This window comes from Gymnodraco acuticeps, unplaced genomic scaffold (assembly GCF_902827175.1).
Source record: "Gymnodraco acuticeps unplaced genomic scaffold, fGymAcu1.1, whole genome shotgun sequence".
Classification (NCBI taxonomy): Eukaryota; Metazoa; Chordata; class Actinopteri; order Perciformes; family Bathydraconidae; genus Gymnodraco; species Gymnodraco acuticeps.
Window position 1 is genome coordinate 6,721,592 of NW_022990295.1, and position 26,234 is coordinate 6,747,825.

At 39.9% G+C, this 26,234-nt stretch overlaps 5 protein-coding genes and 1 long non-coding RNA gene across 7 annotated transcripts; 4 read left to right on the forward strand and 2 right to left on the reverse strand.

Annotated features, from left to right (window-relative positions):
- The first annotated feature begins 385 nt into the window (after positions 1-385).
- On the forward strand, positions 386-4,278 carry atxn3 (ataxin 3). The gene is given in 11 exon segments (XM_034222489.1): positions 386-544; positions 631-675; positions 775-860; positions 954-1,020; positions 1,102-1,189; positions 1,272-1,401; positions 1,509-1,672; positions 1,912-2,068; positions 2,296-2,336; positions 2,339-2,359; positions 2,456-4,278. Coding segments are annotated over 11 exon segments (906 nt in total). The 5' UTR covers positions 386-490; the 3' UTR covers positions 2,509-4,278.
- A 114-nt stretch (positions 4,279-4,392) lies between these two features.
- Positions 4,393-6,752, forward strand: si:ch1073-416d2.3 (protein Z-dependent protease inhibitor). Its single transcript, XM_034222488.1, has 5 exons — positions 4,393-4,508; positions 4,940-5,569; positions 5,696-5,969; positions 6,162-6,309; positions 6,398-6,752. Exons 1-5 carry the CDS (start codon positions 4,472-4,474, stop codon positions 6,587-6,589), a joined length of 1,281 nt encoding a protein of 426 aa, XP_034078379.1. The 5' UTR covers positions 4,393-4,471; the 3' UTR covers positions 6,590-6,752.
- A 2,178-nt stretch (positions 6,753-8,930) lies between these two features.
- Positions 8,931-15,423, forward strand: ddx24 (DEAD (Asp-Glu-Ala-Asp) box helicase 24). Of its 2 annotated transcripts, XM_034222187.1 has the most exons (9): positions 8,931-9,169; positions 9,384-10,393; positions 10,700-11,161; positions 11,252-11,405; positions 11,910-12,425; positions 12,775-12,850; positions 14,290-14,478; positions 14,564-14,693; positions 14,789-15,069. In XM_034222187.1, the coding sequence occupies exons 2-9, from the start codon at positions 9,388-9,390 to the stop codon at positions 15,067-15,069; spliced, it is 2,814 nt and encodes a 937-aa protein (XP_034078078.1). In that variant the 5' UTR covers positions 8,931-9,169; positions 9,384-9,387. The 2 variants fall into 2 exon arrangements, with proteins under 2 accessions (XP_034078078.1, XP_034078077.1); XM_034222186.1 differs by having other exon boundaries at positions 9,059-10,393; positions 14,789-15,423.
- Positions 14,718-17,278, reverse strand: LOC117549974 (ubiquitin thioesterase OTUB2-like). Its single transcript, XM_034222188.1, has 6 exons — positions 17,166-17,278; positions 16,975-17,055; positions 16,749-16,867; positions 16,590-16,674; positions 15,818-16,009; positions 14,718-15,704 (listed from the first exon to the last, which is right to left on the reverse strand). The coding sequence occupies exons 2-6, from the start codon at positions 17,053-17,055 to the stop codon at positions 15,498-15,500; spliced, it is 684 nt and encodes a 227-aa protein (XP_034078079.1). The 5' UTR covers positions 17,166-17,278; the 3' UTR covers positions 14,718-15,497.
- LOC117549976 lies at positions 16,467-19,418 on the forward strand. The gene is made up of 3 exons (XR_004569557.1): positions 16,467-17,147; positions 18,760-18,872; positions 19,381-19,418. It is a non-coding gene; the product is annotated as an uncharacterized LOC117549976 (long non-coding RNA).
- si:ch1073-416d2.4 (coiled-coil domain-containing protein 42 homolog) lies at positions 18,541-20,726 on the reverse strand. The gene is given in 11 exon segments (XM_034222189.1): positions 18,541-18,843; positions 18,925-19,041; positions 19,141-19,251; positions 19,342-19,428; positions 19,430-19,474; positions 19,477-19,551; positions 19,646-19,712; positions 19,803-19,969; positions 20,086-20,253; positions 20,331-20,376; positions 20,488-20,726. Coding segments are annotated over 11 exon segments (1,176 nt in total). The 5' UTR covers positions 20,595-20,726; the 3' UTR covers positions 18,541-18,657.
- Positions 20,727-26,234: the final 5,508 nt, after the last annotated feature.

The window sequence follows — 26,234 nt, forward strand, 5'->3', positions numbered from 1 at the left end:
CCGGTGTTGAGAGATTTGTGGTGATGTTTGGTAGTATTGTTGTCCAGACAGCTAACATGCTAACTGCACCTGCTAATCATAGATTATGAAAAGTTTCTCTTCAGCTAGGAGTAACGACGCTAAACGCTTCCTAATAGCTACAAGCATGTTCTTTTTTTTGTCCAGTTAGTAAACGAACTGGCTAAATTGGCTATCTCGTCTTTTAAAGTAGTGTTAAAAGTAGTTATGTTAGTTTACGTATGCTATATGTAGCCTGTAAGGCTGTTTCCGTGGCGACAAGGCAAATGAAAAAGATGTTACTATTAACGTTAGCTAATTCAGTGTGTATATAACAAAATAATGCTCTGGTCTCTCATCAATAACTAATCTTTATTTGTAGCAAGAGGGTTCTCTTTGCGCCCAACACTGTCTGAACAACCTCCTGCAGGGTGAGTATTTCACTCCTGTGGATCTGTCCTCCATCGCTCACCAGCTTGATGAAGAGGAGAGGATGAGGATGGCGGAGGGAGGTATGGCCAGTGAGGAGTATAGGACCTTCTTGCAGGTGAGGAGACATTAGATGTGAATGCTAATGCAGCAGCTGCTATTACAAACATGTTCCAAATTTATTTTCTATGAATGTGTTTCTAGCAACCATCTGGCAACATGGATGACAGCGGATTCTTTTCAATTCAAGTGAGGGATTCACTCATCTCAATAGTTGTTTATTCACAAATCAATAACTGTATAAATCAGTAATGTAATTTCCCTGCTCTGTTATATATTTCCTCGTAGGTAATTAGCAATGCACTGAGAGTCTGGGGCTTGGAGCTAATCCTGTTCAACAGCCGGGAGTACCAGAGCCTGATGATCAATCCTATGTAAGTATTTATTATGTATTTTCCTTATCTGTAATCTCATAGCTTCTTCACAGTGTACATTGATTGTGACAGCTATTACGCTCATTTTTTCAGAAATGAGAAGGCCTTCATTTGCAACTACAAGGAGCACTGGTTTACTATACGCAAACTAGGACAACAGGTATGAGGCAATTGTCATCATAACCAATGTTGACACAGCCTGATTTACACCAAAAAAAACACCGTTTTGTTTTCATTGCAGTGGTTTAACCTGAATTCACTGCTGACTGGACCAGAGTTGATATCAGACACCTATCTAGCCCTTTTCCTTGCTCAGTTACAACTAGAAGGTATTGTAAAATTAAATTTGTAATGCCATGATTGTTGTTTCTTTTGCTGTGCAGAAATAATTTTAAAGTTGAATTTGGACAGGTTATTCCATATTTGTGATCCGTGGAAACCTCCCTGAGTGTGAAGCAGAGCAGATTTTAGGGATCATGAGGGTGCATCAGCAGCAGCGACCAAAGCTTATCGGAGAGGATGAAGCCCAGACCAGTGCTGGGTAAGTACTATATTTGCTGACAGTACAAACAGAACAGAATTATCTTCCTTTATGTATTAAGCTGCTAAAAGCTATATCTAACTTATCTGTACTTGCGCTCTGAGCAGCAGGTCGGCAGCTCAGAGCCAGGCGGATATGACCTTTGCTGTGGAGGACGAGGTTGTAGATGAAGACGAAGAGCTGAAGAAAGCTCTGGCACTCAGCAGACAGGACATAGATGTGGAAGATGAAGAAGCTGATCTCCGCAGAGCCATACAGCTCAGCATGCAAGGTACATTATGGGTTATCCAACGTTTTTAAATATGATTTAGGTTAGGGATTTCAACAAAAACGTTGATTTAATAAATCTACAATTCTTGATACACTGCACTTTTATTTAAACTTCTACTAAAGATCATATCAACAAGTATTTTTGTTTTCATTGTTAATTTCACAAGTTGTGCTCCAGGTTTGCAATAATAGAATAGTTTAAAGCAAAACGGTATTCTTTGTTTATTAATAATATTATAGGAGCAGTGATGAGCAACAAGTCCTCTGAGTCTGAAATGGCAAACATGAAATTGGCAAGCCAGGCAGCAGGGAGTTCTACCGGAGGACAGAGAGCCGGCCAGAATGAGGCGCTCACAGCTGAAGAACTGCGGAAGAGGAGACAAGCCTATTTTGATCGGTAGGTTTGGCTCGACACAATAAATAATAAACTCTTGAATTCTATTAAATAGTCCTGCAATTAACACTACTTTTTATAATTGATGTTGTAACTGTGTCTTCATTATAACTTTATTAATTTATAGTTAGAACCGATTGAAGTATTCATGATATTGTGTCCTCCCCTCTTAAATTAATGTAAACTGAATTCATGGATGTTTCTAAAAATTCTCTCTGTTCATTTCTTAGGCAGCAGCAACAAGCTCAGTCCAACATTCCTCAGCAACCGGACCAAAATCATCAGGTGGCTCAGGTAGTGACATCTGACTTATGTTAACTAACTGTATAATACAAGCCTATCCAGGTAACCCATGAAATATACTTAACTAAGCTCTCTCCCCTCTTCTAGGATCAGTGAACCCTGGCTCTGAAGAAGACCAACAACAAAAGCCCAGCCAGTGAAAGCGTGCACGGTTTGCCTATGTTGTTTACCAGCTGCCAGGATTGGCAACCCCGTACAGGGGAAGCTTTGCTCCTTCCTCTAACCTTCTGCACATGCGAACATAAGGACAGTCAGAAGGCTGACGCGTTTCCCCTGGTTAGTTCGCTGACAGGCAATAGAGAAGAGAACAACGATGAGGAAAAGGCAGCAGTTAGTCTAATCTAACTCAGCAAGACACTGACGCTGGGAAAAAGGGTGACCACAGAACCCACGATGCAGTTAATCCAAGTTTGCATTTGCCTTTTTGCCATGGCGCCTTCTAGTTCTATTGTACACTGTTTTTTTATTCTTGTTTTTTTCCCCACAAAAGATGAAAAGGAATCTTCAGCATACAAATGGTGTGTTTATCTATTTAGAGGGAATACTTATGGAGATGGTTGTCCGGTGAAAGCCAATAGGAAACCAAACACACCGATAAGATGTTTGATAGATAATGACCCCTACTTTAACATTGGACTTGTGTTTGTAGGACATAGGATGTATTTCCAACTCCTGCCCCACCCAAACAACAATTTAGCTCTGAAATCACTTCTAGTAGTGAAATATATTTTAGCAATCAGCACTAACATGTGTGGGTCTTTTTGTTCCTTCCTAATCTTTACTTGTGAACGTCTAAGAGTAGTATCCCAAGGTATTCCAACAACAACAACATATAACTGATGTTGTGGCTTTGTTATTACCCATAAGTGTATAAGTAGGCATAATGAAATCTAAGATTACACAGCTTTTCCATTTAGGATGGACAGTGCACAAAATAACTATAGAGCTATTTGCTGGATCTAAGATGCTTTTGACTGATGCATATTTTTCACGTCTTGTCCAGAATAAGTTGGCCTGGAACAAAAGATTAATCTGTTAACACCATTAAACTACAGCTGCTAAATAAAAGTAACATTTTCCAGCAAGTATGATCACCTACAAAACGAAAGAAAGTTTGACACGTCCAGTCTAATAAGTTTAGGACTGCCTCAGTCGTTTCTCCTATTTGTCATAGGGAATTTAATTTTGTTTTGGGAATTTAAAGAAAATCTTTTTGATGTACCTTCACAAGTGGTTGATAGTTTAACACCTGTAATTTAGTTTTAAAAGCACTGCTTAGACTTATCCTCTAGTCCAATAATGCACTGAGGTGCCATGGGTTAAATCTAACTATTTTCCAATCGATGACCTTTAAAAATAACAGTAAAATAGTGAGAGGGGGAGGGACATATTTTGATCATTTAAAACCCAAAGATAGAACAAAACGTCAGTGTATTTACTTTAGAGTTTGTTGTATTTTTGTTGATACAACAATCTCTTCTTGATTTTTTTTTTTTAAATCAAAATGATGTTGATTGAGCACATACTGTAACTGCATTAGAAATGTTTGTTGACAGTTATTTAGTTTGCTGGAACCAATGACAGCATGGGTATACCTTGGTTCCTCCACAAAAGTATATCTCATACGAAGTCTACTTTTTGTAATGGATGACAACCAAGGAAAATCCATGATGTCCTTATTGTTTTCCTTTGGATCTTTTAGGCCTTTTTTTCTATTTCAATGACTCTTGCGAAAGTGCATGCATTGTTGGTTATTGGGTTTTTATCATTGCATTGTTTTTACTCCCTACATTCTCACAATAAGTACTCTTACAAATCTGTTTTGTTATATTTCACTTGTTACCATAGCACATTCTTTGATTTAATGTGTTGGGTCGTGTTCCAGGATTAAAGTGACATTCACTCCTGAAGTTTCTCATGTCTCTGTTTTTCCAACTCAACAACATGCAGTTATTGATGGGTTATTTGTGGGACTTTTCACTCCTGAAAAAGAGGCCTTGAATATTTGAGCTCTGACTCCATTTGGAAAACACAACAGGCGATGCGTCAGGGTTAATATGTAACGCTGAGAGCACACTTGCACTTTGTTTCCCCAAATAATACATGGAGCTATCAGAAGTAAACTTGCACAAGCTGAATGGTACGTACAACAATTTTGGAAACCAGCTATCTATTGCATTTAAAACCTGAATTCATTCAATTTCTTTAGGTGGGAATTTAAATGGGAAAGAATTGTGATGGATGAGATCTAATGTGTTATAATTTCTGGTAGATGGGTTAGATATTGTCTTAGTGTATTGTGTTATTGTCAAATAGGCTCTTTTCACAGCGGACAATTTGGCTTGTCACTAGGAAATACAAAGGTGTAGATGATGAAAATATTATTTTTCTTTAGCTGCTTTGACTTTAGGTTTGGCATCATGGACGCTGGCTCACTAGAACAGAGCCATCGTTAGTGTTATTTGTAACACCCACGCTTTTTCTACTGATTCAATTCAAAAGGTCTGCTGTGAGAAAGGCCTGTTGTATTTTTTGTACTATCTTCTGACATTACATGTCTGCATGTTTCAGGTTGTGCAACCAAATCCCTCAAAAATATGTTGGTACACAAATTGAAAATGGAACTTATTTTCATTGTCACCTTGATGTGCTTCCTCGCTCCTGTCCAACAAGCGCACATGCCAGGTGCCACCATCTCGGATCTTTCCTTCAAAAATATGGACTTTGCCATGAACCTATACAGAAAGATATCCAGCTACCATGACAAGAACATATTTTTCTCACCTTTGAGCATCTCCACCAGCTTTGCTGCTCTCTTGATGGCTTCTGATGGAGTTACACACCAAGAAATACTGAAGGGACTCAATCTGGAGCAGCTGGAGCGGGCTGACCAGCCTCAGCTTATCCCAACACTCTTCAAACTCCTCCATGAGAACATCACACAGAATGGATCCCTGAAACTCGACCAAGGCATGGCTCTCTTTACGTGCCAGCAGTTTGTGGTGGAGAAGGCATTTGAAGACCAAATCAAGACGTTTTTTGACGCTGATATTAAAAGTGTAGACTTTGCTAACACAACGGAGAGTATCAACTTCATCAATGAGTATATCAAGCAAAAGACTCAGAACAAAGTGACAGACATGATTTCCTCCCTGGATGCACTGACCCAGGTCATGTTGATTGACACAATTTTCTTCCAGGGTAAGTTGAAACAATCTCTTAAGAGTTGGATCTACATCTTGGTTCATTATTAGCTGTGCTTTCACTACTTTTGTATGTCTTTCACCTATTGTATTCACAACTAAATAACTATAATTTCCTCTACAGGAGGCTGGCAGAAGCCTTTCAATTCCAATTACACAACAAAGGCACCATTCTACATTGACAACTATAATATTGTGCAAGTGCCGATGATGTTTTTAGAGGATAAGTTCTATACAATGGAAGATGCTTCTCTCGGTGCCAGAGTCCTGAAGTTGCCGTACCTGGAAGGTTTTTCCATGCTTATTCTTCTCCCAAACAAACGCACCGACTACACTGTGATTGATGATGGGATCACTGCTGAGAGGTTTCTCAGTTGGATCAAAAAGCTGCAAAAAAAGTAAATGCATAGAAAGTCATTATGTGGAAACGTTTGAAACACCTGTAAGCTATTTTATTATCTGTATTCTGTTGTATTTCAGCTATCATTGCCAAAGACTTTGTGATCTTTTTTTCCAGAAAAAAGTGCAAGTACACAGTATCATAAAACAACAGTCCACTAAACTGGCTGGTAATTTTTTTTTTCTTTCAGCAAACTTGAAATCAACTTGCCCAAATTCAAGATGGAGGAGTCGTATTCCCTGCACAATCTCTTACCAGACATGGGCATGTCCAGTATTTTCAGTAATTCAGCCAATTTGACAAAGCTGAGTAATCAAGATGGCCTCAAAGTGTCAGAGGTTAGTTTTCCATGATGTAAGAAAATGTTTGCATATTCCAACACCTGCAGTTGAAACATTTTTTTTAATCTCTATTGTAAAATCACAGGTGCTGCACAAGGCTGTGATCGAGGTGGACGAGACAGGCACCACTGCAGCAGCTGCCACAACCTCTGGCATTATTCCATATTCCTTACCCCGGACCTTCACTATAAACAGACCATTTTTCTTCTTCATATACCATGAAGACACAAACTGTCTGCTGTTTATGGGCAGGGTGATTGACCCTACCAAAAACTAGCAGTCATGACGGTTTGAGTCTTGGAGTGCAGGCACATATTTTGTTTATAAATGGTTTTAAAAGACTCTTTTGATGCCTTTTTTCAAACTTGAATTAAAAATGCTTATTCTGGTCTGTGAGCCAACTGAAATGTGATACATATTAATAAAAATAATAAAATACATTGGTGTGCTTTTTTTAAATGTTGGAAACCTCAAGAGTTTAGGAGCAGGGACCTACCCCTTCACCAGGACCTTTAAGTTCTGTAAACGGCACCAACCTTGTGCATAACAAGTGAAAAGATGATGGATATAATAATGCATTTTTTGATGGGTCACAAGCAAGATTATTTTCATAACCTGGCATTAAGAAGGTGCTCTTGTTTATACAAATATAACTGATGAGCTGTTTTATTTTTGGTGCCTTTATGTATGTTTTAATGTAAATGTTAAACTTTTCCTAGTATGCTATAAACCAGGGGTGCCCAACCTTTTTTGAATCGAGAACTACTTTTAAAGTTACCAGTCTGCCGAGATCTACCAGTCCAAATAGAGAGGCGTAGCCATTACTGACAGCCTACTACCAGGTAAATACACACTTCTACTTGTATAAAACTGACCTTTGTACGATTAATACTTCATAAAATACTGCGATCCTTTATTTTACCTCTTTCTAATCTACACACATACAAGTATTTAAATTTTAACTGAAGTTACACAACAGTGTTGTTGATACAGAGCTGATATTCTGTACAAACTGTGAAGTCCACTGAGACAAATGTAACATTTGTGATATTGGGCTATATAAATAAACATTGATTGATTGAGTTGGAGTGTATTCACACGTCACATACTACAGTGGGTAATGTTTTCAAGAAACATTGAACAGTGCTGCCACATATGACACAGGAAAAAAAGAAAATACACTGAACCCTTTCTTTGCCATTATATACAAAGTGTTGCTACAAAAGTATAAATTAGGCTTACTAATAAGACAACTTAGATCTGAAGCTACACAGGAATCTGCTGCCAAAGTGCAATAAAAAAGACAAAATTAATAGAATCAAACCCTTTTTTTGTTGCATTTTAGTAGAGTATAAAAATAAATGCCTTTAAAATAGGATGCAAGCAACACTAGTTTCTTAACCTGAATTGATAATAGACTATAATCAATTTAAGTTTGCATTCTTATACCATTTTGTACAATAATTATAATGAATAAGTTCAAACAAACTAAAACTTACAGCTGATTAATAACGGTATCTAACTTGAGTTTTTATTATATCAAAAACCTGTTGAAATGCTACTGTTATTTTTACTGTCCCCAAAAAGCGCGTCAGCAGCCTCCATGAATGCTTCTTTCACAACTTCGCCGTCTTTGAAAGACTTCATGTGTTTCGCAAGAACGTGACTAACACGATAAGATGCTATGGTAGCAGCCTTGCTCTTGTTGTTGGGCCTGGTGGAAATGGACTGCTGTGCATTTAGCTGTCCTTTCAGGCCCCTCCCCTTTTGGAGCGTAGGGCAGAATTAGGAGGGAATTCCGTATCGCAGCGTTTGTGCACTGTTTTGAAATGCCGCTCCTAAATTACCCTTCTTCGATAAAGCCACGCTCGCATTGCAGATGAGACAGATGGACTTTGAATTGGAATAGATAAAACAATAATCATCCTTCCGCTCGGAGTGAAAATTATATATTTTGGGCTTTTTTGCTTCTACTCCTGTTGACACGGACAACGTCAGCGAAATAGTGCCCACTCACGCGGGCCAATCACAACGCTTTGATGCATTCAAGTGCATTATTCTGGTACAGGAAGTTTATGTTATAGGACATTCATTTCTATTTTTAGACACATCTCGCGATCGACTGGGAATCTCCCCGCGATGGGCACCCCTGCTATAAGCAGAGGTTGGAAGTAACTATAATTAAAACATATGTATTATTCTGGAATGGGCCAATCTGCATAATGAGTACTTTTACTTTTGGTACTTTAAGTATATTTTGATCCTAATACATATATATATATATATATATACATACACACATTTTGAATGCAGGACTTTTACTTGTAACAGAGTATGCCTACAATCTGGTACTTCTAATAAACTGTGACACGGATCACAGTCTAAGTCCCGCCCATCTACTTCCGACCCATGGGACCTTATTTCGGAAAAATTATGTATTGAAGTCAATGGAGAGAGAAAACTTATCTTTCGATTTGTAGTCTTTCTAGTTGCGTATTTTTCATAGTCTTATATTTCAACAGTTCTATGACAAACTGTGACTTTTTTGACATGGAAATGATTTTTTAAGATTGACAAACATCATATGTGTAATTCATGGCACAATTCAAACGGGATCGAAAGATACGTTTTCTCTCTCCATTGACTTCAATACATAATACATAATTTTTCCATGGACCGGAAGTAGATGGGCGTGACTTCTCCTCTGTTGGAAATAAATCTTTGTTTTCTTTTTTCGACAAATAAAGTTTTTTCAAACCACGTGATCAAGACTGTCATGGCTGCGCCCTCGTGTAATGCGTGGTTGTAAACATTCGTGAACATATTTTGGCATTAAGAAGTCGCCAGAGTCATCAAGGTATTGTTTTTTTAAATTATTGTACGAATATTTAGTTGTTGCGTTTGTTGTTTGGGTTATGCCAAGTCAGTTGGGTCTGATATTTTTGCGAGCATTTCATATATAGTTGGAGTTCCTCGGCACCTAGCTGTTAGCTCACTTCAGACATACGCTTTTAACCGCTCAGTCTGAGGGAGGCAGTTTAACATATTTTTGTAACTCTAATTATTTATAGAAAGATGAAGATACAGAAGATGAAGCCCGGAAACAAGCGTATGTCCTTCGGAGTGCGGAGGCCATCTAAACGAGGCATCCAAGTGAAAGGCAATTGGAAAGCTATAGAGCTCGACCCCAGTATCTTCTCCGAGGAGGGCTTGGAGGGTCTGGTGTGTTTTGAAGAGCTCACAAATTACCGTCTGATAGACACTGAGAAGGCTGAAGCCAAAGCAGAAAGGGAAAAGTTAAAGCAGAAGAATAGGAAGAAAGCGAGACGCGAGAAAAGAAAAGCCAGCGAGGGAGAGGGGGCTGCTGAGAAAGTAGATGCTGCTGAGAAAGTAGATGCTGCTGAGACAGTGGATGCTGCTGAGACAGTGGATGCTGCTGAGACAGTGGATGCCGAGAAAGTGGATGCTGAGAAAGTGGATGCCGAGAGCAACGAGGGGGAGAAAGCAGCTGAACCAGCTAAGAAAAAAGCCAAGAAGAATAAAAATAAGAAAGCAAAGGAATCAGAAAAACCAGATGACACCTCTGAGGACGTGACACAGAAGGATGTAGCTGCAGGTGAGGAGGAAAGGGAAAAAGAGAGGCCTAAAGAAGAAGCTTCCACAGATATAGCAACTGCTCCAGAACCTGATGCACCCTCAAAACCCACAAAGAAGAACAAAAAGAAGAACAAGAAACAGGAGCAGCAGATGGAGGAAGAGAAAACCCCAGAGGCTCAGCCAAACCAGGAGTCTCTATCTGAACCTCAGGCTTTGGAAAAAGAAAAACCTGGAAAATCCACCCAAGATGAAGCGCCAAAGCCCCCCAAAAGCAAAAAGCAGATAAATAATTGGACAAATGCAGCCCGTTGTGGTTCTGGTGACCAAAATGTTGACGTGAGTGCTTGGAATGACCTGTTCGTCCCCTCCCCTGTGCTAAAGGCACTAAGCAGTCTTGGATTTAGCTCACCGAGCCCCATACAGGCCCTGACTCTGCCTCCAGCCATCAGGGACCGTATGGATATACTGGGAGCAGCTGAGACAGGTACGATAAATACCATCAGTTTTTGTTTTTTACCATAATGGTGTCACAATTCATTGATCTGGAATGATATATCGATTCAATGATCCAATGATTTCTTTTTATTGTTTTTCATTTAAATGTGTATTATAGCCCTGTTCTAAAACTATTTTGTAATAGCTTATTGTTAGTTAATATACATGGCAGACATTGTGACACAAGCACATGTCCTATTGTGTCCAAATAATTGATACCTGTTGTGATTTACACCACTAAACCATCTGTCGTCATGTTTCCAAAGTGAAGCTAATGTGAGCACTGTCATTACAGGAAGTGGAAAGACGTTGGCTTTTGGTATCCCCATGATCCACGCCATCCTACAGTGGAAGAGCGGTTCAGAAAAGCCTGTTGATGATAGCCCCAAACCAACCACAAATGTGAAGAGTTTGTATTTACCAGATGTAGAAGAGTCTACAATAGAAGAAGACAAGGAGGATGACATGGAGGCTGAGGGAGAAGAGGGTGAAAGCATCACAGAGGAGGATCAGGGTGACGCAGATGAACACAACAGCGAATACGAACAGGAGGACATTGAAGAAACAGATGGCGATAATAGGATTGGGTGTGTTCAGGTCATTGAAAATGCAACGTTTGGTTTTGAACACACCGTTGAAGAAAAAGAAGAAGCTGCAGCCGGTCGGCGGCAGCCTCTGCTTGGACTGGTGCTCACTCCCACCAGAGAGCTGGCAGTTCAGGTCAAGCACCATTTTGATGCTATTACAAAATTTACTGGTGAGTTTTATGATTACCATTGATTTTTTTTAATAATTATAAAGTACAATTATTGATTGTCAAGATCCTAAAGATGTTACTTTTGTGTAGACATCAAGACAGCGATAGTGGTGGGTGGAATGGCACAAGAGAAACAGAGGAGGGTGCTGAAACGAAGACCAGAGATCGTAATCGCTACTCCAGGGCGACTGTGGGACTTGATCCAGGAGCGCCATCCACATCTGGTGAATTTACGACAGCTCAAGTAGGTCACAATTCACTCCTCTTTATTTCACGGTTTGATAATATGGAAAAAATCTGTATGGCAATATGATATCTAATAAATGTAATGTTGCTATACTAATGTTTGCCATATATTTACATTTTCTAAAGCTTGATGCCATTCAGGACATCATATTATTTTTTAATAAATTGCATATACTTAGAGTCAATCATTTGGATGACTGAGTTTTGTAAAACCCTGATTTTGTATCATCGTGTCATCTGTATATTAAGCCATTTTAAAGGAAATCGACTGCAATTGTCATCCAGCCTTTTGTTCTTATTAATTCTTTAGTTTATAATTAACAGTGTAATAAGTTTGGTTTCTTAGTGTTAGATGTCAGACCATAACCACTTCTTAATGGTAAAAAAAATATGGAGTTTGCATTGTTTCTTATAGGCAGGTCAAAAGGGACCATATTGGCTTATATCAATTTTCATGCCACCTTTTTTACTTACTACTGCTGGTTGTGTTTTTTTCCGACAGGTGCCTGGTAATTGATGAAGCCGATCGCATGGTGGAGAGAGGCCACTTTGCTGAGCTGGAGAGTATTTTGGAGATGCTCAACACCGTGCACTTTAATCCCAAGAGGCAAACCTTTGTGTTCTCTGCTACACTGACCATGGCTCGCAGCGTGCCCATCCGCCTCCTGCAGAAGAAGAAGAGGAAGAATCTGGACCAGAGGAACCAGCTGGAAATTCTCATGGAGAAAGTGGGAATCAAGTCCAAACCAAAAATCGTTGACTTGACCAGGAAGGAGGCAACTGTGGAGTCCCTGACTGAGACCCGAATCCATTGTCAAAAAGAAGAAAAGGACTTCTTCCTTTATTACTTTTTGCTCCAGTATCCTGGCCGCACCATGGTGTTTGCCAACAGTATAGACTGTATCAAGAGACTGAACTCCCTGCTGGTCATCCTGGACTGTACTCCACTGCCTCTGCATGCCAACATGCACCAGAAACAACGCCTCAAAAACCTGGAGAGGTTTGCTGAGAAGGAGAGGTAGGTTTGCCGTTTGCACACACTTGAAGTAGCTAAATGAAGATATTTACCTCAGCTTAGGTTCAATTGTGTTCCTATGATGAAATATAACACCTGTGCACTGCAAGGGCTTAAGGGTTTTATACGGTATGCGACGTGTGAAAGTAAATATTTATTGCAAAGTACCTACTTTAAGAATATCCATTGTGTTACTTTAATTTTTCATATTTCTTTTAATAAGACTGTCTTAGAAAGTTATATTCACCTTTATTCCTAAGTATGAAATACATTGCATTAAATCAACTCAAAGATTTACCATTTATTCATTGGTTACTGAATCAACAATAACATTTTAACTTTTCATTCCCAGTTTTGTCTTGCTGACTACTGATGTTGCAGCTCGAGGGCTGGACATCCCCAACGTTGAGCATGTTATTCACTACCAGGCAAGCTTTTTTAATTGTGGTCCATTGTGTATATTTATTTTTAACTCGCGTGAATTTTGATGTAAAAACTGTAAAAATAAACACTATAGCCGCTTTCACACCAAGTACTTTGCCATACTTAGTTCCCAGCACTTAGTGCCAGCACTTATACCTCATTCACACCAACGCAACTCCGGTTCAAGCTCCGTGCTAGAGCTTTTCAGGTTCAGAACCGGTTCTTCGGTTTAGCCCAGAGTCCGACTGGTGCTGCGTCATTGCGTCATCGTTTGCGTCATGACGTGCCTGCTTCATAAAGCCAAACCGCCGGAAACCCCTCACAGCTGACACCGACAACAACAACAATGGCTGATTGTGCTCCAGCTTCCTCTGTACCTCTTCGGAAGATCAGATTCCCAGTAAGTAGTAGGTCTCTTCAGTTGACCAATGCTGCTTGTTAAGTTTCTCCATCGTTGTGTACAAACTGGATGCAACGCCGGCTTTTTGTTGTTCAGGAGTTGATCCCGCCCCTGCCCCCGCCTCGACGTAAGCGTGACGTATGTGGTGCTTTTGCTCTGGCCGTAAAAAATGTTGGTGCTTGAAACAAACCGGATTCCGGAGCTAAGAGGCTGCTCCGCTGCGGTGTGAAGAGGAAAACCCGGTGCTTTTCAAGCTCCAGCTCCGAATTGGCCCCGAAACACCGTTGGTGTGAATGAGGTATTAGTACCCCCATGGAACTAAGTACAGATCGCGTTCACACCGGAATAAGTCCCTGAGGGAAGATTATGCAAATGAAGCCACTGACGTCACTTCTTCTTCTTCTGCTTTGGGTTTACTGGCAGGCCGCAAACCACTTCACGGCGTATACTGCCACCCGAAGTTCCCGGCCGGAAGTCCCCGGAGTTGGGGACTGGCTTCAGTAGAAGCTGCTGGGACTCCCAGCAGCTTCTACTGAAGCCTTCCGAGTAAATCACCAGAACGCCGACACCTCCTCATCACTCCACCGCTCCCATGTTTTTTTTTGTGTTGCCATAAGTTATTCTCTCTCCATTGGTGCGCGGGGCTAATGCTAATGCCAGCAAATACAGTGGTTTGCAATTCGCCCAGCCAATCGAAATTGGTACTTTTTTCTCCCCAGGATAGTCCCACCTCTCTAGCAGGCACTAAAATGGAGGTAAAAGTTCTCGGAACTAAGTACTCTTTTTGGTGTGAACGCAAAATTCCAGGCACTATCGGAACTAAACGGGAAATGTACAGGTAAAAGTACTCCGGTGTGAACGCGCCTTATGGTTAAATGAAACTGCAGGAGATGCTTTACAATCGAGCTAATTTTGGTTCCAGTTGTGAGCATTGGTATTACATTGCCAGATATTTGATTTTAACGAATACAGCTGCAGAACTCTGTTCACTGCAATATTGTCTATGCACAAAGCTATATTATAATGTTCTCCTGTAAACATCAGGTTCCCAGGACATCTGAGACTTACGTCCATCGGAGTGGGAGAACAGCGAGAGCCACCAAAGAGGGTCTAAGTATGCTGCTTATAGGCCCAGACGACATGATGAACTTCAAAAAGATCTACAAGGCTCTTGGGAAGGACGAAGATCTTCCCATGTTCCCCATTGAGAGCAAATGCATGGAAGCCATCAAGGTAAGACCCAGCTTAAGGTCATTAGTTTGCGGGATATTTAAAAGATTACATTTGATCCTAAACTGTTGAGTGCATTCCTCCACAGGAGCGGGTAAACTTGGCCAGACAGGTAGAGAAGATTGAGTTCCACAACAGCCGGGAGAAGCATCACAACTCCTGGTTCAGACAAGCTGCAGAGGCTCTGGAGGTCGACCTGGATGATGACCTTTTAATTGGTAAGACCAACACAACACCACATCTATTGTAACAGGTTCCCTTTATTAAAACATTTTCAAATACAGACAACTGAATATGCCATCTTTGTCTACAGGTGGAGCAAGGGATGATGAGGGTGACAGAGAGCAGCAGAAGTTGGTGAAGGGGATGAAAAAGCATTTGAAATATCTGATCTCCAAGCCTGTGTTCAAAAGGGAGATCATGACCAAGTACCCCACTCAAATGGGAAGGCTCTCACTGGCTAACATGCATCGAGGTGGAAAGGAAAGTGCCCTTACCATGGTTACAGAGCAGGAGGAAAAACAGAAGTTAAAGAAACGTGGTCCACAACAGCAGAAAAAGCAGAAGAAAGAAAAGCAGCAGCAGCAGCAGTGACGTGTTAATGGAATGTGTATTAAGAGAAGATTTATGTATTTGTTTACATAAATACATTTAAAGTAATAATTCGAAGATTTTCATTTAAAATGAATGTTGTTTAACACTATCGTAGTGAAGGAGATAACACAATGGTGGTAAAGCCTTGGACCCACTAATGTAAGCTCTTGCTTTTGGGAAGTGAAAATAAAGTTAAAATAGAGTTTATCAGCATAAATGCTGCCAAAAAGAGCACAGATCTTCGAGATTGTAACTTTAAATACTTTTTGCACAATGTGCAAAAAAACATGTATTTCTAAATGTTAAATCGCTGTACACTGCAAGACTATATAAAAATCTGTTTTCTCAAGTGTCCTTAAACCCAGTTGGGATTTTATTGAACCAAAGTCAATATTCCTGAGTTAAGCTGAGTCCTGGTGGATCTCTGGTCAGTGTTGAAGTCGCGGGTAGAGAATGTTATAATGTGACGTCTGGTAGAGGAGGTGCAGGGAGGGTTCGGCACCCTCTGGAATGACGTGGTGAGCCAGCTGCTGCTCATCCCCCTCCATGGAGACGATGTGGATGCAAATATCCAGAGCCTGTGACAGAGCTAAGATATCCACATGATCGCACTCCATCGCCATGGCCTCCACTTCCTGAAAGAAGAGACATTACCAAATCTGACAGTGACACCAAATCTATCTTCTGTTAAAACACTTTAACTATCAACTCTTCTTTTCACTGGATAGCAGCAACAGTTTGAACTAACCTGATGACAGTAGACTAGTAGATTGGGCGCCTCCACAAAGTGGCAGAAGAACTCTGCCTGGTTTTGAAGGTGTGCTGAGGTGAGCAGCCTGAGATATTGCACCACACTGTCAGATGTCCTCTGCTCATTGAAGAGCCTGAGCAGCGTGTCTTCCTGCTCATCAGCCTGACACTGCTCCAGAACAGTAACAACCTTCAAGAAAACAAACAGTTACTAACATTGTCAAAAAAGTGTTCTCCCATGAATACTCTACATTTTCGTGCCTTGTGGATTCAAAAATAGATTTATCCGTTCCAAATAATGGATAATTGCCAGAAAACTGTAAATTCACCAAGTCCAATTGGTTTTGAATTGCAGTAATTACCTACTTTATGTGGAAAGCTTGTGAATTAAATGTAGCTCAGCAGCTGATCCAAGTATCAGACTTCAGAGATTCATACCACAAAATCATTCTCTTATCTTGAGTATTATACCTGTCTTGTCCCAGGATTCCCATGATGTGCATTTAGCATGCATTATGTCCAACACTACCGTTGTTGCATCACTGTTGTGGCCTAACCAAAGGACCAAACTAATCATCAGTCATCTGCCAAACCTTGTTTTATTGCTTGAACATTTTTTTATTTGAACTATTTTCAAACAATGAATTATCCCTAGTGTTCTCACGTCATAGCAATTTAATGCATTTTGTCAGGCTTATAAGAATGAGTGCTTTACTAACCTAAGGCTACCTGGTAAGTAAACAGAACTTGAAAGGAAATGCATCATTTACTGTATTCAGGTGGTGCTTGAAGGAACTCTCATCAAATCCCGCAGTAGAGAAGTCTTCACAGGTTTGAAGGATTTTCTCCCTAAATCTGAAAAGTAAAACAAGGCCTCTTTGAATAAACAGTGAGTTCAGTTTATTTGAATGTCAAAAATTATAACTGACCTCTGCAGAGCCCTGGGATTGTGTAAGACTGACTCCAAGTATGAGAAGAAGAGGGCTCTGTAGAAGCAGTTTCCATCTCCACGCACTTGTCTGACGGTGTGGAACTGGCTGCTTAAATCCTAACAAAGGACAATAGGTGGGATTAATATGGGGCGGACACTTTGATTTAGGAAGGGAGACCATGACCACATACAGTAAACGACCCCACCCCAAATAAATGTCATACTTTATATTTGGCACCCGGTGTGTGCTCGGGGAACAGCGTAGAAATGTCCTCTCGGTATGAGACAAGGCTGCCTGCCTCCATCTGTCGAGAAACAAACAGCTTTACTATTTTCGGACCAAACTGTTTCCGGGCCCGCACGACAGACCTTCGGATTACAACAAAATGGAAACACGGTAAGAAAAGGTAATTACAGTTAAGCAAGAATCCGTGCTTCAAAACTGCGTGTCAAAACATTGTTGCAATCTTATTTCCATTTTCTGCATAACGGATGTTGCAGGTACCACGTGTTCCTGTTAAAGGGACAGTACACGGCTGTTTAATGCTGGCGTCATGCCTTTGGTACGGACGTTCTGTAACCATGTAACGCCGAACGAGTTGATAAAGCAAAACACTAACCAACAAAATAATAACCAATAACCAGTGAAACATGTTATGGCTCAATATGTGACACACCACATTAGCTTATTGTGGGTTTTCCATTTCCATCATTGGACATGTAAACTAGAGTGATTGACAGTTTTGAAAGCAATACTTGAGTGTAAAGCTTCTGTCAAAATGTTTATTGCATTAAAGTACAGCTAAAATGATAAGCAAATTATTCTTAAAGAAGAGAATTTTATATTTTTTTGGGGGGGGCAAGCTGTGGCTGATTTCCACTACTTTGGGCTAATGCATCACATTTGTTGTGTTTTGAAACTCAAAATGACATTTAGTGAAACTGAGGCTCTTACATAATTTACTTACTTTAATATTTTCTCCTGAAATGTAGGAACGTAAAAGTGGGAAGTAACATACAAACAAAAAACTTACATTAATTACAAGTATTTAAAAAGAAATATATGTACTAATAGCCCGACAACCCAGTTTACTATGCAGTCCTCAGGAAAAGAGAAGCACTGACAACATAAACGCCTGAAAAAATCTGCATGTGTCTGAACATGTTTAGCTATTTAACTGCACTGCCCAGAGGAGCATTGCAACATAATTGACGTCTGAACCAGAAGGCTGTAAGAAAACCTGTATAGCAGTGTTTGACAACATGGAGGAGGCCACAATCAAGTTAGTTGTGAAAATACAAGCTAATTCAAACACAAACTTTGTTTACAGAATATGACAAATGGATGCATCATGCGGTGTTGTATTTGGGATTTACAAAACAAAAAGTCACTCTCTGCTGTACTATATTTAATCTAATTAATGTATTCATATATAAAACGCAGAATATCACAAAAAATCTTATGATGCATCATTGAAAATGCTTTTTTTCCTCATTGTTGTTTGTATAATCTATATATGTTAGAAATCTCATACATACTAATGTATATGCCATTGGGTGTTGGATGGGTGTTGATTTCTGGTCTGACAGCTTCATTTGATTGTAAAAATTTTTTTTCAAAATGCAACAATCGCAATGTTCCATCGATACACATTTACAAAGTTCTGATGCTTGAATAAACTTGATCACCTCATTTTCAAAAATATGTTTACATTTGAAGTGCAAAGTTAAGTGCATCACAAACATTACCGTTGTTTATTTTTTACTGAAAATGATGCCATACGAGTCCATTGACTGATAGATTTGTTTATTTGTCAAACTTTTCTGCAGCCCTTACAGTCTTCATCCTGGTCATTGGTTGTTACACTCCAAGCAGTGACACCATGGTACATTGTAAACATTCTACATCAACTCATTGTCTCACTCTTTCTACTGACTTTACTTGAATTTTTTATTTGTGTTTTACTGCCCATACTTTTGATTGATCCCTTCTCTCTTTTGTCTGTCAGAGCTGTTCTACTTGTGATGGCAGACCCCGACTCCATCAGTCTCCTCGCTCTCCTCTCTGTGTCTGCCTTGTCCTGGATGTACTCCTGAAATCATACTCTTCATAAGTTAAAAGGTAAGGAAAGGAACATGAATAACTGTATGAGTACCGGTAATAACCAACATACCTTCACCATGTCCATCTTTGTCAGTATGTTCATGTTTTCCAGAGGTCCATATGTTGCTATATAACACAGGTCGGCCAGGTTGTTGATGGCCATAAGTAGGCAGCCTACTTCCTTAACCTGAGTGATAATGACACATTTGACACCATTTATATCCCAAAAGTCCTATCTGAAAATTATTTCCACCGGTATTTTCCATCTCGCATCATAAAAGTGTACCTTCTCTCTGGACAGGCCTTGCTCCATCAGCAGGTTAACCTCTGCCTGCTCGTTCTTCTCTTTGAGGGTTTCTAACTCACTCTGGAGCTCAGAAAGTTCCTTATTGGCCATCTGCAACACATGTTAACATTCTGAATAGGTTTTTAATTCACAAACACTGTACATTTATGAAAAGTTGCTGTCATTTTCTGTGTGTCTGACCAATTTTTTAATACTGTGCTCCTGCTTCATGATCTGCAGTTGTCGCTGGCCCTGCTCCACCTCCTCCTCCAGATGTCCCCAACGCTTGTAGTGTTAGTAAGTCCCGGTGGGTGATGGACAGGGTCTCATGGCGCGCCGAATGATGGGCATCACCAAAGATTCAGACCCATTATCGAGGGTAAGCTGAAAGAGATATGCAGTTTGTTCCATCTTAAACCTTTGTGTAGAATAAACAGTACAGGTTCATGTAAAAGTTGCTTATAGTTCAAGTCAGTTTAACTTACTACTGGGGAGAAAATCTAGCGTTTTTCATCAAGTAGTCCTCAAAGATTTTGTTGTTTTGCCATTCTCTCTCCTTTAACACTTCATGTCTGTGAATGGGAGATATGGTATAACTGAGGTATAGGGTCTCTAAATTAGCAATATCTTTACATTAAGGCTTGGTTTTTGAAGATTCTCACCTGGCTTTAAGTTGTTTGAACTGTTCTGTGTGAGCTTCTATCTCTCTCTGTTTGGAAATGTTCAGCTCCCGTGCGGCCTCGTACTTCTTCTGAGCTCGGCGTCGCTTCGCTTCATTTTCAGCCGCAAACTTTTCAAACTTGATAGCCCTCTCTTGAGTCTGGGTGGAAAAACAGACCCCAAGGGCATGCGTAATATTAGGCAAATGCCTTCAGCAGATATCCATTGGATCATTCATGCTTTTATTTACTTTTAGGGGGTTTTTTTAAAATTACCTGCTGTAGTTTTTAATTCCAGTTCAGACCTTCTCTGAGCTAGACCCTCCACACGGCTCTTAAACACTGCCCGTTTTACTGCAAGTTGCTGATCCACCACGTCCAACTCAGCCTGTTTCTTCAGAACCAGGGTCTTTTGTAAAGTGTTCACCCCTGCCTCGAGGACTCTGCCTGAAGTCTAAGCAAAACACTAAAAGTCTTACTAAAATATCTTAATAATCACATTATGTCATTTTGTTATTATGAAAATCTTACCTCTGTCACAACAGGTATGTGGTTAACATGTTCCTCCTTTTGGTTCCTGAGGAGAAAATGTTCAGTGACAACACCATTCAATCCAAACATTTATAAATGTGTTGTTGAGAAAAGGGAATTGACTGCTCATTGTGGCCCTATAATGAAAGCACAGTACCTGTTGTCCTCCGATTGTGTTACAAAAATATTTTGTATTCTGTTTTCCACCCTCAGTTTTAGACGAGGGTCGCCGGGATCTAACGCACCAAGGGAAGAAGTCGTCATGTTTGTTTTATTGCAAATATATGTCCAGGAATACCGATGAGTAAACAAGTCCTTGTAAATATTCCAAGTTCTGGCGACCTGAAGGACGACCGAGGGTCTTTCCGGATGTTTTCCTGCATTTGTGTAGCTGTTGCCTGGAACCGCAAGGGTGACAACGGGGAATGCGCCGGGATCGTTTCTCCGTTGTCATGGCAACTGCCAGAGAGGACGTTCTGTTTCATTGACTGAGAATTGAGATCGAGAGGTCCGAGACGAGGGGAGAGAGAATGAAGAGCGCTCACTCCACTATAAATCCAGAGAACCGTGAATCAAGTCCAAACTCTGCTGACTCTGACTTTCAGGAAGGGTTTGGGGTGCACCGTTTATCTGGTTTACATGATAAATGCGGCTACTTTGCAGAGTTTACCAGTGAGATATGTCCCACAATTAATCTAATGTTATCATGTGGTTTGCATGTTTATAATCACTATCAATTCAACTATTGGTTATTCTATAATGTTAACAGAAGCTACTATTTTGTTAGATGAATATGTCGTGATTTATAAGGTGAACTTATTATGATTAGGCTGGCTACTTTTACCAGTTAAAATAATTTGTGAAACATAAGGATTCTTTTATTTTACAAAAAAGGTGAATACAACATAGCAGAGGTGTGTTTGTGATCCCATAATGTGATCTTGCATGAGATGAGAAATGGTATATACCCTCTTGGTTCTGATTTCGGTATACTATAAGATTTAGTAGCCTATACTTTAAGAATTGATCCACCCGCTCCTTATGATAGTAAGGTTAGAACAAATGTATAGAAAAAAGCCTCCAGTTTTTTCCAACTTTCCAATAACGATCCCTTTTTCAGACATGGTTGGACATATTTTATTAGTCTGCTTTGAATAATAATTTGACTGAATTTGACAAATATTTTTTTTCAAAACCTTTTCAAATAAACACAAAGGCTTTACAAAGTATTTCTAGTGCTTTTCGGTCATTGAAAATCAAGATCTTTCCGATATACAAACTATTTTTCTTTTGAAACGTTTCAATTGATACAAGAAGGCTTCTTTAGTGAAAGCCTGTTCTCGGCCTATGCACTTGAGGTTTTTAGGTTTTCACATCACACGACTTGACTGAGTGATTTCAAAACTAGTCCTGACGTCACAAAAACAAAGTACCTACATGTCCTAACTTCAGATTTGAGTAAGCACAGAAAACATTTCCCCATTAGCAGATGAATATGAAAAAAGGCTTTGGTTTCGAATTTAGCATGCATCCTTCTGATCAGTGAAAGTCAAAGGATTTTTTGGAAATTCTTCAACAGGATATAGGCACATGGTAAATAAATAACAATAACGATGGCTTAATTGCATTAGTTATACCAATAAACAACATTTCCCAGTAGAGAATTTGACTAGCTATAGCAGGAAAACTACACTGACAAGGCTTGTTGACACTTAATGTGACAAGGACATGGTTAACAGTAGCCTAGTAATGAAAACTTCGTCACACCTACTAAAACAAGTCATGTCTTTGCCAAAAGGTCTATAATTACACAGTCAACAGAGAACAATGCTTGGTAATGTTACGAGGTTATGAGAACTTGCCAGATTGTAAAGATTTAACTTGTTATTATTAACAGGACCACTCAGTATTTCCACTATCCTCAAAATCGACAACTGCCGCTCTAAATTTGCTTAACAGAGAAGTGCTCATTGACATTGTGGTGTTTTTGGAGGGGCTATTGTGAGGTTTAAATTGTTTTGTGTGTTACTAGTATTGTGTCCACTCCATTAGAAGTAGGTAGACAGATCTATATGGATTTTATATATCTTCTAGTTTGAATAAATATATCTGCAATATATATATCTTAAATATAAAGTGACACATTGGTAAGGATTTACAGTAACAAGTAAACACTGGGTTTAGTGTTTTCGTAGCGTGGGTACTGGCTGGACTTGTAGTATTACGATGAATAAAATACTGGTGCAAACTCTCAAAACATAGTTAAATAATCAAGTCTGTCTTTGTTTGCCCAACATATGTGGGGGCTCCAGAGACATTTAGAAACCTAAAGCCTCAGAGCTTGTCATCACAGTTTAGTTCCTCCAGCTGTAAATAGATAAGCTGATAGACTTGTTTGTGTCACGTTAACCAGCAGACGCCACTTTCCAGTTTAGATGCAGGAAGCATTTTAGAACACGTCCTCAGAAGGGATTGTGAAACAAAATAATCTGTCGGGGTTGTGTGCACATTTTCTCACTTCATTTCCTAACAATCAGAGCTGATACGACAGAGGATACTGTTATGTTACAGAGGTGGATTACATTTGTAAAAGTTAAAGCAGCTTCTGTGAACGAGGATGAGGAACCACTGTCATGTGGTGAGTTGAAGTCTCTGAATTTAAAGCTTTACACCTTTTTAAACAGTTGTAAACACATACTCATTCAAATGTGCTCAGATGTTCACTCTATCTGTGTGTATGCATTACATACAACATTCAAAGTCCATTGATCTTAGTCGTAGCTGAACATAAAGTTCCAGCTTTATGTGTTATTCTTGTGCCAACTTTCTGCTGGATAACTGACTGTTACACTACACACCAACCTGACCTCAGCGTAGCCTCTAGAGCAGCAGCATCCAGTGGAATCAAAACACAGTTGAACATGCCCTTAAAAGGCTTCCATCTTCATTGCCTGAACTGCTGCTCTCAGCTCTGTCAAATGAGCTTGGTCTCTAATTCAGTATGAACGTGTGCACTCTACTATGCATGTTGGTATGTTATCCTTTGGTTTTAGATTCTTTGCAAACCTGTTTTTACAATTGCTGCTGTAAGTGTTCTGACTTTGGTTTATTGATCTGTTGTTTTGGATCCTATTCTTCCTTTCTGTGAAGAGGACAGCAGCTCACTGTTGGATGTCCCGGTCCTCAAACTGGACAACACATCTCCTCCTGTGATGATTACAGTCAGCAGATCCAGGTCTCTTTACCAGAGACTAAACAATGATATCCAAACACAGGCTGGCTGTCTGCTCCTGAGTCTCCACACTTTCAGACCACTCAACAGCAAACTTACTCAGGTGAGGATTTGTCAGATTAATTTATGAAGTCACTTTTTTATAAGAAAAATTCCACAGTATGCACATACCCATGGTATTTATTTTGCACATGCTAATATAAAACGATCCCTCAGAAATCCCCTTTGAATCCTTAAATAAGTTGTTTTATTGTGGTAAACATGTATTATGCTAATTCATACTGTAGCCTATAGATATATTACATTAAATTAAGGAAAAGAGTGCGAAAGGAAACAACAAAACCACATTTTTTCTCTGGGATTTGAAAGTAGAAACTGAGAGTTTGTGGAGCTTAGCTCAGTATAGAGGACTATTTATCCAGACAAAAACATAGTGATGAAGGTCACAGCCAATTCAGGACGGGAAATGTGGCCAAAATGTTTTTCCCATTAGTACAGCAGGTTGCCTGATTTTGTAACAGCCATTTTTTTCTGCCACAAAGCTGACATGGAAATCTGCCAGATATAAACTACACTGCTGCTATTATTTCAATGTCTTGCCATTGTCAAAGACAAAACAGGTCCCTCTAGTGGAGAAAACTAAAGACTGCTTTAAGTGAATGTGTGCATTGGTTACAAGCTAGTATCATGTGTTCATATTTAAAAAAACAAACAAATATTGGTAAGACACATGAAGCTCATGAGGTATGCCGTGCAGTACAATGAACATAAATAATGATGTATTTGGGAATGGGGATGGTTTGCCTTAAATACGTTTTAGTTTTGCCAGACAAACTATTCTGCTAAATGTCACTCAGTTTTCTCAATAGTAATTATGGACCGTCTTATGGAAGCATAATTATGTAAATCATTTTCTTAAACAATTTAATTCCTGCAAGATTCATATAAAGCCAGAACCTAAAGGTGGGGTATGTAATTTTGGAGAAACCAGCTCGAGTGCGCTTGAATTTGAAAGTACGCCAGCCGAAAAAAATCTGCCTCTTCTTTCAGACTTCCTTACCGAGCCCCTCCTCCAACACACACGAACGGGCACAGACCAATGAGGGCACAAGATAAGTTTGTGCACAGATGGAAGGCTGACAGGCGGTAGGCCATCCAGTTATTTAGCCGGGCCGGCTAAAATGATTGGTCGTGCTTTGTTACAGTACTACGGCTTCCACAGATGACGTTATTTTATGTATTTTTTGTCAAAGCACTTAAGATATTTCATTGCTATCGGGATGTTAAGAGCATTCCATGGAATACAACAACAAGTGTTTCTGAAATAAATTACATACCCCACCTTTAACATTAAGGTTTTTGTAATAATACCTGCAATAAAACATTATTTTATTTTCATTAGTCTAAAGAGTGTAATGGTGGGTGGGGGAATTTAGACCCATGGCCTCTAAAATCTTGGCAACGGCCCTTGTCCACTTGATTAAAGGACCTAAGGAGGACTAACTCAAAACAGTAACCTTCGAATTATAGTCCCTATGGACACGTGGTCTACAGGCAGGGCCGTCCCTCCCTACAGGCCGATCATGCAGGCTGCATGGGGCCTCACATTGCGCAGGGGGCCCTCACATTGCGCAGGGGGCCTCGCGCAGGGGGCCTCGGCTTATGAGCTCGGCTTGTGCGCAGTTCTCCGCGCAGTTCTCCACGCAGTTCTCCATGCAGTTCTCCACGCAGTTCTCCATGCAGTTCTCCACGCAGTTCTCCTTCATTTACCATTCATTCAAGTATTTTATGCCTTTTATCTGCTAATGTACAGGAGGAAGAGTGATACACTGTCTGTCTAGTTGGCTTACATAACAGTTCAAGTTTACAGCCTAAAAAACATGGAGCATTTTCCCCCCCCTTTTATTCATTTTTATGTCAATTTGCACATTTCATGGTGATGCTCAGCCTCTCCCCTTAACTCCTAACAGTCATCATCATGTCAACCACAACACAGAGAAATACTGATAGAAATATTTGTGTAGTTGTTGATACATTGCTGACAGAGGGAACTACATTTGAATACAGATTTAAGAAATATCAGTTTTTGAGCATGTAATAAGCATGTTTTGTCTGGACTATACTATATTATAATAAAATAATATAGTATTCATATTATTGAATTAATTATGATTATTATTATTATTAGTAGAAGAAGTTTATTTGCATTCATTATATTAAAAACTGCTCTGGAGATGTTGTCATTTCTCCACAAAAGTGAGTTACAGGAACTGTACCCAAATCTCTGGATTGCCCTCCCCATTGCAGTAACTCTTCCTGTAACAGTTGTGTCTGCTGAGAGAAGCTTTTCCAAACTGAAGCTTATGAAGACGTACCTCCGGTCGTCAATGGCACAAGAACGCTTAAGTGGCCTGGCTATCATAAGCATCAACGCACAGTTGGCACAGCAGCTGTCATACGATGACCTTGTCGAAGACTTTGTATCCAGGAAATCCCGACGTATTCACCAGTAAACGCATACTGAACGACATACATGCACATTTACCTGACTGTATTAAAAAGTAACTGTGTTGATAATAATAATAAACAGGAATTATATTTTATTAAAAAATGCACTCCTGTCGGTGGGGGGGGGGGGGGGGGGGGGGGGGGGGGGCATCTCACAATGTCGC